The 14,522-nt window shown below is 57.4% G+C and overlaps 1 protein-coding gene across 1 annotated transcript in view; it reads right to left on the reverse strand.

The window, feature by feature from the left end:
- The window catches only part of LOC103197754 (NADH-cytochrome b5 reductase 3), a 22,517-nt gene extending 8,215 nt beyond the window's left edge, over positions 1 to 14,302 (reverse strand). Inside the window, exons 1-7 of the mRNA XM_042781053.1 lie at positions 14,216 to 14,302; positions 13,824 to 13,955; positions 10,139 to 10,211; positions 9,694 to 9,800; positions 7,395 to 7,524; positions 6,765 to 6,848; positions 6,522 to 6,607 (exon numbers count right to left, since the gene is read on the reverse strand). Of these exons, the coding sequence (XP_042636987.1) occupies positions 6,522 to 6,607; positions 6,765 to 6,848; positions 7,395 to 7,524; positions 9,694 to 9,800; positions 10,139 to 10,211; positions 13,824 to 13,955; positions 14,216 to 14,302 (699 nt within the window). The remainder of the gene's footprint in view (positions 1 to 6,521; positions 6,608 to 6,764; positions 6,849 to 7,394; positions 7,525 to 9,693; positions 9,801 to 10,138; positions 10,212 to 13,823; positions 13,956 to 14,215) is intronic.
- Between the last annotated feature and the right edge of the window lie 220 nt (positions 14,303 to 14,522).

Consider the following 14,522-nt stretch of genomic DNA (forward strand, 5'->3'; position numbering starts at 1 on the left):
GGTAGCTGGCTGTGACCAAGTAATGACCATAACCTTGCCCCTTGTCAGCTCTACTATACACCTGGGAATTCTGATCATTCACATGAACTTATAGAAGGCCATGACTTTTGAAAAGCCCACCCTGGGGCCTGACTTCTGAAGCACCTCTGGTTGGGTTCAAACTCCCAACCTTTAAGCTAGTAGTGGGGCATTTCTCCGTCATCCCAGGTCTTAGGGTTATTCCCAGGGGGTGGCTATAAAAGTTAAATTAATGAACAGTTTGCATAAAAGGATGAGTGTTTGCCACCAGGCTCTGTTGGGACCTCGATGTAAAGTCATTTAACGTTTTGCTGCCTCCTGTGGTCCGTCCACAAAGCAGGAAACACAACACTGCTCCTCGTTACTTCTGCCTCCCCCGCCCCCACAGCCTTGCCTGAGCAGACCCCTCTCTGCCTGGCTTACAGCCCCACCCACCTTCCTCACCTGGCATCCAGCCTGGTGTCACCTCCTCCATGACGCCCCCCCCATTTTGAAGAGCCTCACAAGCTCAGCTCCTCAGCACGTCTGTTAAGAAACTAGGCGCCCAAGAGCTCTGTCCACCAGAAGGTCTCAGCCACTAACAAAGTGCCACTGAGCCCCTTGGCTGGGTAACAGGCGGGCAGACCCCACCCACACTGACCAGAGGACTGTCCAGGCAACTCCAATCACAACGGGCCCCTGTGGGCAGGAAAATGTTGGAGCTTTAAAAGCTACTGCGTCCCTATTTCCTGAGCACCGGCTGCATGGCTGGACCGCCCTGGCCACAGGAGAGACTGGAGGTGTCCACACTGTCCCCTCGACCCCAGACCTGCGAGGCCCGGATCTCAGTCTCCCTATGCGGGGAGACACCACTGCTGCCCAAGGTGGGGGATCGGCAGGATTCTCTGGTCTCTGAGGGGGCGCTGAGGGCCCTTCCGCCTGACGAGGTGAGGACAGGAAGGAGGCTCAGACCAGAGAACATCAAGACAAAAGATGCAGAAAACAAGGAAGAAGTGACAGACCACCCGAAACCCTCAGAGACAACGACTGTCCCGATTTTTGTGGGTGTCTTTCAGACATCCTTTTCTGTTAACTCGTCTTCTTTAATAAAACGGGCTCAGCCATGGGCATTGCCTTGCCACGCCCAGCCCCATTGTGGGTGGCAGCCTCTGAGTTCCAACACCCTCTGACCACGGCCCAGCTCCCACGGGCCAAGGACCAGCCTGTCCCCAGTTCCCCGTGGAAGGATGTTCCGAAGATTTAACACTTCCTCCTTTACAAACAACGCCTCTTTGGACATCGCCACTGCCCTACCAGATACTTGGGATAAATATGAGGCCCTGGAGTTTCGGCGTCAGAAAAATCCACGTTGGGAAGGCTTTTGATACACGTGGCCAAGTTAGTCCCCAGGAAAGTCACACCAACTTATGCCCCCCCATGGCACGCCCGTTCCCGTCCATCTTCCTACCCCCACAGCATGTCCGCTCACGTCCATCTTCCTGTGCCTTTGCTGACATGGTACGACCTATTTAATCTTCACCCATCAGATGGATGGAAACTAAGTCTCACTGGTGTTTCAATTCTCATCACAATTACTAAGAGCATCTTTCTGTGCTCACGGATCTATTCAAGTCATATTAATGTGTAAAAACTCTCTATATTAAGGACATTAATTTTTATCGGTAATATGCATTATGTATTTTCTTTCCACCTTATTTCTAGTGCCCCCCCAAGAAAGCTTTTAATTTTTACCTGGCTATGACATAGTTCACAAAAACAATGTTCTATATCCTACTTTGGTGAGTAGTGACTGGAATCTTAACAGCTTGTGATCAGCCATCTAAGGTTCAACTATTGGTCTCTCCCCGTCCAGAGCAAAGAAGAGGGAAGAACATCAAAGACCCAAGGAAACAATCAGTCCAAAGGACTAATGAATGGACCATGGAAACCCCAGCCTCCACAACCCCGAGACCAGAAGAACTAGAAGGTGTCTGGCTCTGACTGCTCTGACCGGAGCCACAGAAGTCCTGGACAACACGGGAGGAAAATGTAGAACGTGCAAAATCGTAAAATCGCGCAGCCTGACCAGCCTGACAGAGACTGGCGGAACCCCCGAGCTGCAGCCCTCACGGCTCACTTTGCAGCCACACACCAGACAGGCTCGTAAAGGGAACGATCAACATCCGTGAGGAACATCTCCTCAGAACAATCGTCCAAGAGACCAGAAGACAGCATGTGCCCGAAAGCAAAGCTGGGAAGGTGGGAGGGGTGCAAGGACTAAGGGAACCGGGGGAACTCAGGGAGGGGGCGGGAAGAGCGCTGTCACACGACAGGGACTGCAGCTAATGTCACAAAACAAAACGTGCACAGACGGGAAATTCTTGTGCTCTGTAAACTCGCACCCAAACCGCAATAAAGGAACCTAGTTTTAATAGGATGACTCCATTAGCCTTTTCCTCTCTGGGTTCTTCTCGTTTTGTGCCTTAATTAGTCTAACCACTGTCACTCACTCACTCACTCTTATAAAAATGCAGTCTCGTGACTCATTCTGTTACAGTTTGGTTGACGTATATCTTCCATCTAAACTGTTATTAAAGGGACCGACTCACTCAAACACACTCACTCACTGCCATTGAGTCGAGTCCAACTCACAGCAACCTCCTTTGGGTTTCCAAGGTGGTAAACCTTTATGGAAATAGATTGCTCAGTCTTCCTTCCGTGGAGTGGCTGGTGGGTTTGAACCACCAACCTTCTTGTTGGCGGTCAAATGCCTTAGGCACTGTGCCACCAGACTCAAGAGACCTACGAGCTCTTCCCAAACGTGTAGCCAGTGACCCACCGGCCCTCATCCAGCCTCTGTGCTGAGGTCTGTGTCAGGTACTAAGTCTCACGTACACTTGGGTGTGTCCAGAGCACTGCTGCTGGGCCAGAGACCAGCTGTGATGATGACAAGGCTGGGTCTGTCTGCTGCAGACCACAGACAGCTGTGGGGCACTTAACATGAGGCTAATGCAATGAGGAAGTGAATTTTACATTTTAATGAATTGTAAATGTGAACGGTCACATGTTCTAGCATGTTCCAGGGCAGCCCTCGGCTTTCCGCCGCGTCACCCAGAAGTGCACCGCGTCCAGTGGCCTTAGGGAGGCTCTGGGACCATGCCGTTTCCCCAGCAACACTTTTCACGTATTCAAAGTCTAAGGTGGCAAGTGCTTCCTCAGGTCTCCTCTTTCCAGACGTTCTGGCCACACTCGGATCCCTGGTCCTCTAGACTATTCTGGACCATTCTGGCATATGAAAGGGGAAGTCACCTCTCTGGGAATGTGAGCATTAATTCAGAAAGAACTGACGTCCCTAATAGAGCGAGTCCCTCTGTCCGAGAACAGGAGTCCCTAGGGGCTGCAAACACCTAAGTGCTTGGCTGCTAAGAGGCTGGAGATTCGAGTTGGCCCAGAGGCACCTGGAAGAAAGGACTGGTGACCCACCTTTGGAAAGTGGCCCATTGACAGCCCTAAGCAGCACAGTCCTACTCAGCAGCCGGGGCTGCCGCGCCAGAGTAGACTCAGCAGTGTGGGTCTGGCGTCCAAGGCCAAGGACTAGTTCACTGTTTCGAAGCTCCCTCAGCACCTGGGTCTTATCTCCTACAGGCCATCACCACGTGCAAACCTCCTCCCTGTCCCCAACTTCAGGACGCCCATCCTCAGTGCAACCTCCTCCCATGTGGTCCTGAGGGGCCACCACTGTCACCCCACACTGTAGATAACCAACCAGGCCACCTTCTTATTGTGAAACGTAGAAACACACTGAGGTCTGAGAGTGGACCTTGGGCAGGGGCTGCAACCCAAAGGGCGGGCGGCCTTCCCCTCAAAGCCGGGCACTGAGGAAGGAGGAGGTCACAATGGTCCGACTGGACCAAAGCAGCGCTTCTGAGTACAGCCTGGGCAGCCAGGTCCCCAAAATCCTTCAGAGGGCCCCTGGGCGAGAATTACTCTGACAACACTACTGAGGCATGACTTGGATTTTCACTCTCAGTCCTTCATGATGATGCTGTGGAACATTCCAGATGCCGTGACCTGCGCTATCTCACATACACAGCCACAGAGGTGGGAATCCTGCTCCAAGCCAGATGTTACAGAGGTTCGCAAAACTTCCAAACAAAGCAGTGTTTTCCAAAGCAGTTATTTTTCAGAAAACTGTGTGATTGATTTTTATATGGAATGGGATTATTTGTGTCATTTTTAAATGAATTAACAGATAACTTTAAAATATCTCTGCTTTAATTTCTAACTGATAGCTGTAACCCACAAAGACCAAAGCTCCCTGGGGTTCCTGATAATTTGTTACAGTATAAAAAGGGGTTCTTGAGGCCAGAATAATTGAGAAGCACTGGAGAAGAGAAGTTGTGAGACGTGAGGGGCCTGAACCAGCCCGTGTTCCACCCAGAGGAAGCGAAACTGGTCCCTGTAAGCAGGGCCAATGCAAGTGGGACAGGTGGCTCCTGGGGCTGGCAGAGAAAGCTGCTGTCTGGCCTGAGCCACAGGCAGTGTGACCCAGGCAATGACGTCCCCTCTGGGCCTGAATTTCCCATAAACCACAGCCACATTGCAGGGCTGCTGTGAGGCTGGGTCAGGTCCCACAGGGCCTGGTGCACAGCACGTGCTGTGGAACGGTGGCCATCACCACTGTGCTGACCACTGTCCGTGCTGGGCTGCAGAAAGCCTGGTCACGGAAGAGGGTGGGGTCCCGTCCCCTCCCCAGCCCTCCTCTTCCCAGGGGAGGAAGCGTCCATACTGGCCAAGGACGACAGGGATCCCCGGGCTGCCTGCAGCTCCTCCCAGGAGAGCCGTGCAGGCTCTGAGTGATACCCCAAGCATCTCAGTAAGTGATACCCATCAGTTCCCTGGCCCGTTCTGGGTCCGGAGCCTGGGAACCTCTTGGTGTTGACTGGCCTCCGCCCACCTCTGGAGAACTCCTAGGAGAGCCCCTGAGCCCCCTCCCAGCCCCTTCCCATCCCTACTCCAGGCTTGAGAACGTCAGAGGGGTGACTCAAGGGGACATGCTGTGTGAGGCCACACGTGTGAACGACCCAGCTGCCAGGTATCTCATGGCCCTGGTTGAGAGCTGGGACCCCTCCCAACAGAACACCTCAAGCCCAGGAGGCCAGACATGCCTCCCCCCACCAACAGCTGACCCTCCACACCGCCCCCACCCTCAATGCCTGGGCCCCCTCCTCACCATCCCCATCAATGGCTGACCCTCCTCCTCACTGCCCCCACCCTCAATGCCTGGGCCCCCTTCCCCAGCCCCCGTCTACACAGCTTGTCAGCCCTCACTCACGTTCACACAATGTGCTGGCCGCTGTGCATGGCCACGGAGGGCGGCTCAACCAGCCCCTCGTTAGCACACGTGTGGGATGCTGGCCTGCGGTGGACAGAGCCCTGGACGAGGCTTCCAGGGCCCTTGTCCCCAATCTCTCCACTTCTTGGGAGACGCGAGTGGTCACGGCCCTCTCTGAGCCTCAGTGTCCAGACCTACAAAAGGCGGTCCTGCCACCCTGGCCAGTAGGTGGATAGGTGTGACTGCGCCCTGTGCAGGTGAGGGAGGCCCTGATGCCTCCACGAGCCTTGGCCCCACCCCACAGTCAGCTCAGAGCTTCTGGCTTTCTCCCCACCCCCGCCCCCGGAGCTGGTCAAGTCCAGCTCGGCTGGCGGTGGGCAGCTTCCTGCAGCGCGTGGGGTTGAGGAGGGGAGGGGGCCTCTACCACCCACACCCTTTCTCTCTCCCCAGCTGGGGCCTCGAGGACCTCAGGCAACCCCAGGACTCTGGGCTCAGTTTCCTCAGGTCACAAAGTAGAGCTCGGGCCAGATGGACTCCCTGCCCGAGCTGACCTAAACCCCGTCTGGGACACACAGGGGGTCCAGGCATGGCCCCATACCACTCGGGGGACTGCCTCGGCCTCCCTGAAATGGGGCGTCACTTCACAAACCCACAACCACAGTGATGAGCCGCTGAGCCTGGGAAGACTCCACCAGCTCCCTCTACAGAGGGGCAGCGAGGCCCAGAGAGAGAGAGGGACCAGGCCAAGGCCGCAGAGCAAGGCCGCCAGGCAGGTGAGCCTGTGGCCTGGGGAAGATGCCAAGGACATGGGAGTCAGAGACCAAGGTTCCCGCCTCATACCCACCAACCCAGGGGGCCGTGCAGAAGACGACCACTCTCGGCAGCTCACTGCCATGTCGGGGTGGCCCGAGCCCAGGCAGCGTTCTTCCCACTGTCCGCGTGGGTTCCAAGCCTTGCGTGTAGAAGGCATGGGCACGGGGAGCCCTCACGGGGAGGCAAGGAGCTGCTCCAGATGCCGCCCCTCCCTGAGTGGCCCACTCTGTCACACACTGGGCTCTAGGGGGACTGAGACCCCGACCTACACCCACTGCAGAGGCCACCTGGGCCCAGAACACCCCCATATCATGCTGTCCCGAGAGCGTGTGGAGCCCTGGAAGGCCCCGTGCCACCGCAGGGTCCACCCACTGACCTGGTTGGCAAAGAGCAGGTGGCACACGGTGTGGTCGTCTGGGTCCTTCATGATGGCACGGATCACCTGCAGCATTGGGGTGATGCCTGGAAAACAGGCGCCCGTGCGCTGAGTGAGCACCTGCTGAGCACACAGACCCCAGGCCGGGGAGGGGGGCCAGGCCGACCAGGCCGACCTCGGCAGCTCACTGTCATCTGTGCCCAGCTCACGCCCGACTCTGACCTGTGACATCCAGGGACATACCTGTTCCTCCCGCAATCATGCCGACAGACTTCACTGTCGTGACAACGGGACTGGATTTCTTGTCTGGACGGATGGCAAACTTTCCTGGGAAGAGAGGGGAAGGGGTGAGGCCGGGTTCTCAAACACGCCCCAGGGGCCGGAGGGGCCAGAGGACCTGCTCCACCGTTGGTCAGACGCAGGGTAGCCACCATACAACCCAATCACTTAGGGTGTGAGAGAGGTGGGAAGGCAGGGACCCCAGGGACCCACTCTTGGAGACCAGGCTGGGTCAGGGGTCTCAAACTCCAATGTCACAGTAAACATCAGGGGCCCTCGATGAGTACAATGGCAGAACAGTGACTGAAGAAGTGGGCTTCCCAACTCCACCTCTCTGCTTGTTTTCAGAGGCCGAGTCAACTAACGCTGGTCTGTGGGCCAGACGTGTCCCCCAAGGACGGCCACTCGGCAACCCCTATGCTGGCCAATTTATGTCCCTCACTGCTGGGGAGACAAAGGCTCCAGAGAGAAAACGGCTTGCCCAGGAAGTTACCATCTGACAGCAGCAGTCAGCACTCTAACCCAGGACACCCAGCCCAACCCCTCACATTCACCACTCCCGCCTGCAACCCAGGGGATTCTAACCCCAATCACCTTTGCCCTGGTAGACCAGCAGCCCATTTGGGCCCCGGAACTCAATGGTGTCCCCAATCTTCATGTTCTCCAGGTACTGGGACATCTTCCCTCCAGCAGGGAACTTGGGATGAGTGTCTTTGAAATAAACCTGCAACACACACCGTCAGTCCTCTGCCCCCCCGGGTGGACCAGGGTCACTGGGGCCAGCTCTCTTTTGGGGCTCCTCTGTGGCCAGATGAGGCCTTCTCCCTCAGCCCCATCCCCCTTCAAAACTTCCCCTCCCCATGTCCCATCCCCCCAGGAGTCTGCCCTCCATGTAAGGAGCCCTTGGAAAGAACAAAGCAGCAGCCTGGTAGACAAGGGCAATGGATCAGTGTGACCATGAGTGACTCCCGAGGCCTCCTCCTGCTGGGGCCTCTGATAAGTCCACCCAGCCCCACCCCACCCCCGCTGGGCTTTTGGCTCTTTCCGCTTTCTGCTGCCCCCAGGAAGCTCTGGGATTCAGTCCTGTGCCCTGTGGGATCACTAGGGAAGAGGGAAGGGTTGTGCCTCAGCCGTGTCCAGAGGGGACTGCTCACCTTGTGCAGGGCCGGGGAAGGGCTCATGGGGGCATTGGTGAGCCCGGAGGGCAAGCAGGAGTCTGACAAGCGGAGGAGGGAAAGGCAGCCGGTGACAGGGACAGCACGGGCCAAGGCCCAAAGGGGCTCGAGGGGTCGGGGGAAGGAGAGTGTGCGACAGCTCCAGCATAGGGGACCTGTCCGTGGGGGCAGGCGAGGTGACAGAGCACACTGTCCCGGCCCTGGGTGCCGCGCACCTGAATTTTATCCAGGGACCAAGGGTGCCAGTGAGGTCCTCATGCTGGAAGGGAGTACTCGGCTGGGAGCGTTTTGTTGTCTTTTGGATCCAGAACCCTCTCCCCATCCGGCCAGAGTGACTTCAAATAGAGTGTGGGCTCTACCCTTGCCTCCTGCCCTCTGCTTTTGGCCCAAGTCCCATACCTTCTCGGGGCCTCCAAGGCTCTGCCTGCTAACCTCCTACCCTTTGCTCCCTGCCCTCTGGCCACTTCAGTCCCCAACCCTCCCCTGACTTCAGGGCCTTTGCACGCAGGAGGTCGTGTCCTCCCTCTCCAGCGGGCCAAGAGCTCCTCAGAGGCCAGGTGTTGCCCGTGCTGCTCAGGCCCAGGGAGGCAGTTCCTGCCCCTCCCCCAGGCCCAGCTCGCCGCCCTGTGTGCACCTCCCCTAAGGCCCCAACCCCTGTAACATCTGCTCCCAGCCAGATGGGCTCCTGAGCCTTCAGCGTGTGTCCAAATGACACTGATTGGACCACGTGTCTCCAGAAGGACCCAGGCCAGGCCAGAGATAGGCCCAGCTCCCTTCCCACCCTCAGAGAGCCAGGCCAGAGCCCACTGAACCCAGCCAGTTAGGGCCTCGGCTAAGGCCCAACAGGGGTCTCTGCCTCCATCCCTCCAGCCAAGGGCCAGTGAAGGGCTCTAGGACTGTGTCCTGCAGTGAGCGAGGATAGCAGGGCTGGTCCCAGGGCTCCAACGGGCCCCGCACCAGCTGGGGCATTCCTCCGGGCAGGAGAACAGCATGGGAGAATGTGGACGGCTGCTGTAAGGCTGGCATTTCTAAGTGCCGGGAGCACACAGCTGGGACAGCTGCCACCGTGTCTGACTCTTCCCTCGGCACAGTGGTTCTGAAGAGCCGTGTTTTCTCTTCTGTAGGGTGCATGCACCCCCCACCCTGAAGGTGGGCCCGACTGTCACCTGCCGCCTCCCCAGTCACCACTACAGGAGGCCCCTCACACTGCTGCCCTGCCCACCACCCTGGGCATCACGGGGGCACTGCGCTGGACCCTGAAGGGCAAGCAGGGGGGTCTCTGATGCAAAGAAGCACGCACACCCCTGCTCTAGCGGCCGGCCTTCGCTGCCAACAACTGTCCTCGTCTGCAGACACGCAGCTGAATCCCAGCCTCCTCCCTCTGCCCAGACCTCCTCCCCTGCAGGCCAGCTGGTGTTTGTCGGTCAACTACTGTTCGCTGAGGACAAACACACACAGGAGGGCTGGGCTTGGAGGGCTGTGGGGCCCCTGGGAGGCCGCCACTGTGGCTGTGCCTGCCCCCAACCCCTGCCATGCCCCTGCAGTCGTGGCCATCTCCCCCACCACGCCCCTGCACAGTCGTGGCCCTCCCCCACCACACCCCTGCACAGTCACGGCCCTCCCACACCACGCCCCTGCACAGTCGTGGCCCTCCCCTACCATGTTCCTGCAGTCATGGCCCTCCCCACACCACGCCCCTGCACAGTTGCAGCCTTCACCTTGATGACCAGGTCCACAAAGCCCTTGTCATCATCGCTGGAGACGGGCGTGTAGGGCCGGACAACCAGGTTGCCGTCGATTCGTGCCGAGAGGTAGATGTGCTGGCCTGCAGCAGGACGGGCAGGGTGACTCTGGGCATCCCCAGGCCTGGTCAACCCATCTCGCTTGGCTCCCCCTGCCCAGCGCCTTGCCCAAAGCCTGGCCCAGCCTTGGCCCCCAATGCCCTGGACCCAGATGACACTTGCAGCCCAGTGTCCTGCCTCCAACCCTCTGCTGTGCTGGTACTCCTGCCTGGGATGCAGGCCCTCCCCACTCTCATGTGACAAGCCCACTAGAGCAGGCCCAGGCAGCACCTCCTTCTTGAAGCCTTCCCGGCTCTCCCATCCTGATGACCTAGCACCCGGCTGCCCACACAGCTGTCTGGCTGCACTAGGCAGGACTCACCGATGGGCAGGCCCAGGATGTGCTGGGGCGATGGCAGCGCAAAGCGGAACCTCCGGGTGTCATGACTGACGTTCTGTAAAAGGTCACGAGCCGTCACACACAGGGGCCACTGGACCTCAGCCCTGCCCCTCTGCAGTCCCCACCCATCCCGTGTCCTCGTGAAGAGTGACACCGACACCGGCCCACAGTGTGAGCACACAGAGAGGACAGTGGCCCGCCCAGGCCACACACAAGGTGGTCAGGTAGGGAGTGAGTCCAGGAGTGGGGCTGCTGAACAGCCCAGAACATTCCAGGAGGGGAGGGAAGGAGGGATCCATCCAAGAGCACGGCAGGGCTGGGGGCAAGGAGACCACCTCGGCCATCAGTGTGGGAGTGGTCCGGGTAGCAGGAAGAACTCAGGAATATACTGGCAAGCTGGGGGCCGAGCTGAGACAAGGTCCCACGTCCCCAAGCAAGGCCTCAGAAAGGGGTCTGCACTTAAACACCCTGGAGAAGCAGGCGGCCATGAGCCAGGTGGGCTGGGCAGGGCAGGGGGCACGCTGACCTCCGATGCCCGGGAAGCCCTTGGGGCTGACTCCAAGCCAGGCCTCACCCAGCCCAGGGTGGGCACCAGGCAGTCAGTAGGGGAGGGTGGCTCATCACTCCAGGGTGGGCCGGGGGCTAGGCAGAGGCACAGCAGAGACAAAAGCCCCAGGGCCCCTGGCAAATGGTCTCAGATGAGGCAGGGCAGGCAAGGGAGTCCATCCAGTTCACACGGTGAGCTCCGGTCAAAGCAGAACCAAATCCAGATGCTGGCGCCTGGCCCTGGGCTCCAGGAGGCCCTGAGGGGTCTTCTAACCACCCCCTCCAGGGTACAGCCAGGAGGGTGGGAGTGTGTGGGAGGCAGGCAACTGGCCCGCACTTGGTCACACCCACACACGTGGGAAGGCGACGAGGCAAGGCCCACAGCGACAGAGAGATCACTTGGAGGGAAAGGAAGAGACCCCTCTAAGGGGGCAGAGCGCCCCAGCAGCCAGCCTCACGCCGGCCTGGGAAAGAACATTCTGACCCTGGAAGTGTTCGTGGGCAGAGTGGCTGCCTCGGGGAGGGAGAAGCTCTCATCCTGAAGTGGACAGGTGGAGGACATGGCTCAGTGTCAGGAAGGACAGCTCCTGGGCCACCCCTCAGGACACAGGCACAAGGTCTCGGTGTGGCCAGGGGCCACCAGGCGCAAAAGCTGCATCCTCCAGGAAGCCTTTGCTTTCCTCAGGCCTCCTGGGAGCAGAGCCAGGATTATGGATCGGTCCTGAGGTTCAAGGTCAGAAAACCCTACACCAGGCAGTTTTGGGAGAAGAACAGGAATGAGGGAATTACTAATAATCACTGAGGCAGACAACCTCCTGCAGGCAGCCTGGCAGTTGCCGTTAGGTGCCGTCGATTCTGACTCATAGAAACACTGTGTCCAATACAGGAAAAGCCTGCCCGGCCTGTGCCAACTTCACAATCGTTGCCATGCTTGAGCCCTTCGTGGCAGCCACTGCACCCACCTGTCTCGTTGAGGGTACCTCTCTTTCCCACTGACCCTCTACTTTACCAAGCACGTCCTTCTCCAGGGACGGGAGCCTGGCAGGGCACCGCAAACGCCTCAGAAGCAGGCCTGGCTGCCCCTGCAAGGCCACCACTGCGCTGTGACCAAGTGGGGAAGGAAGATCCCACTGCAGCGACACTTCCTAGGAGCGCACAAACTCTGGGATGACCCTTATGCACAAAGGGGCCGAGGGGTTGCTGTGGGAGAGTCCTGGCCAGGTCCTAGACCGCCATCAGAAATAATCAAGCAGTTTTGGGGTTAGACAAGAAACGGTATCCACACTGTACAGCCAGGAAAAAAAAATTACGTTTAAAAAAAAAAAACTATACGTATGTCTGTGCACACCTGTAGGTCCTGGGGTGACGCTAACAGCTTGCCCTTGACCACTATCCTGAACGGTGGTGGTTCAAACCCACCCAGTGGTGCCATGTAAAGAAAGGCTGGTGACCTACTTCCATAGACTGTAGCCTAGAAAACCCCACAGGGCAGTTCCACTTTGTTCTCCGGGGTCACCGTGAGTTGGGATCAACTTCATGGCTATGGGTTTGGTTTTTTTGGGGTATGGAAGAGCCACATATCACAGATGTATGAACGTAATGCTGAGAAAAGGTTCAGCGAGTACACGCTGACCCTGTACACGCTGACCCTGACTCAGGACCGCAGGATACGGCCTTGCAGGGGGAGAGGGGCGGAGGGGACTCTCACACTTTGTAGAGAGAATTTTTACAGCACACACGTTTAGATCATATATTACTTCTACAATAATAATATTTTAAAAACACATGGAAAAGGTTATGAAAAACAGGTTTCAAACCTTGGATTTCCACTTGGTAATGAGCAGTGTGTGCACATGCATGTATAAACATGATTTCCATCTGGTAAAGAGCAGTGCATGTGCACACGTGCATGCATATAGACATGATTTCCATGTGGTAAGGAGCAGTGAGTGCACACATGCATTTTATACATGACTTCTGCATGCTAAGGAGCAGTGTGTGTGTACAAACATGTATGAACATGATTTTCGTGTGGCAAGGAGCAGCACGACTGCACACACATGTATAAATATGATTTTCATGTGGTGAACAACATGTGCACGTGATTTCTATGTGGTAAGGAGTCTAACTTGTGCACACCATGTATAAACATCATTTCATGTGGTAAGGAGCAGCGTGTGCACACACGTCAATAAACACTGAAAGATGCTCTCGTCTGGGTGGTGGTGGTTTTTGTCTCCTTAGCTCATCTCAGTTTTGATTTCCCATGGAACACCAGTGTAATTATAGGTCTCCCTGAGCTCTGTGTCCTGGGGCCCTGAAACTCATGGGGGCACAGGCAAAGCATCCTGATACAGGCCTGGGTGAGCCCAGGGTCCAGGGCCTTGGCGGGTAACTGTCTGCTATACAATGGGCCCTGCTACACTCCTCATGAGGTGGCTTCAGGGTGGCCTTGAGGACAGACACCGAGGGCAGCAGCCCTTACTGGATGGCAGGACAAAGGGATGAGGGAGTGGCTTTAAATCAGATCAGAAGTTGAGAAGGGCAGGCGCGGGTGAGCCTCCCAGCTGGGCAGATGGAGCCACACAGCAGAGACCACCAGAGTGACTATGCAGAAGCAGAAACATCCCAGGGCCACCAGGTGCTATGGGTTGATGATGCTGGGTACAGGGGGTTCAGGGGGCAGAAGGAGGCAAGCCCTTACCCCAAGGAACTGAGCACTTCACGGGACGCACCAGGAGGCCTGGGCCTGAGTCCCGGTTGAACCCTTGACTCACAGTGTGACGTGAATCTCCCCCACTCCTTTCCAACCTGCTGTTAATGGGGGTTTGCATCTCAAAGTCAGGAAGGGTCCCTTCCACTCTGACCTTCCGTGAAAGAGTGAGGGTGGCTCAGAGAACAGGCCCTGCAGCCAGCGAAACCTGGGCTCAAACCCCACCTCTGCCACTCACCAGTGGCCTTGGCGAGGGACATCGCCTTGCTTTCCCCATCTGTAAAATGGGTTAGAGAGTAGGAGCTGCCTCGGGGGACTCTGCTTGAGGAATGCTGAGGGCTGTGATGTCGACAAGGGGAAGAGGTGCCTTGCCCGCTCCCTGAAGCCCCCCAGGGCCCCCACATTCACCTCCTTGTCGACAAGCCGCAGCGGGTACTTGATGTCCGGGCTCTCAAGGGTGATGGCCGGGGTGGAGCGCTGGAACAACTTCATAAGCAGGCTGTAGAGGAACCAGACTGGGGACAGCACTGTGCGGCCCAGCTGCAATGATGACAGCAACAGCTGGTGAGGCCAGCTCCTGCCAGCGCCCGCCTCCAAACACGCCCCCGCCGGCCTGCCATCCTCACCCAGGGAACACCCCCATCCGTCTGGGTGCCCATCCAGCCTCATGAACCCATCACTGCGTGTTTCTGCAGACACAGCCCACCACAGCACTGCCTTCGGGGCTCAGCCTTTCAGGGCTGACAGCTTGGAAATGCTTCACTTCCCCTGAGGAACAGGGACGGAGGAAGCTGCATAACTGAGCATGGGTCCCTTTTCACGTTGGCTGCCAGGAAGCTCAGAGCAAAGTTTACAAGTAATTGTATGTAATCCTGAGGTCTGGGCATCTGTGCTTCCTCCCCACCTTCCCTCCACCCTTTAATTAACTTCCTTCATCCCACTAAGTGGGATCAGTCCTAGATACATTCAGGTAAACAGACAAATAATAACCACAACTCAGAATCCACCCATCTGAGGGGCCTTCCTTGACCAACAACTGGCTCTATAGTGTCCTTGATTCCAGTCTCTGAAATCACTGGGGTTGGTGTTCTCTCCCATGAGCCCACT

This window comes from Orycteropus afer, unplaced genomic scaffold (genome assembly GCF_000298275.1).
Source record: "Orycteropus afer afer isolate SDZICR_OR568_19922 unplaced genomic scaffold, OryAfe1.0 scaffold00083, whole genome shotgun sequence".
Lineage (NCBI taxonomy): Eukaryota > Metazoa > Chordata > Mammalia > Tubulidentata > Orycteropodidae > Orycteropus > Orycteropus afer.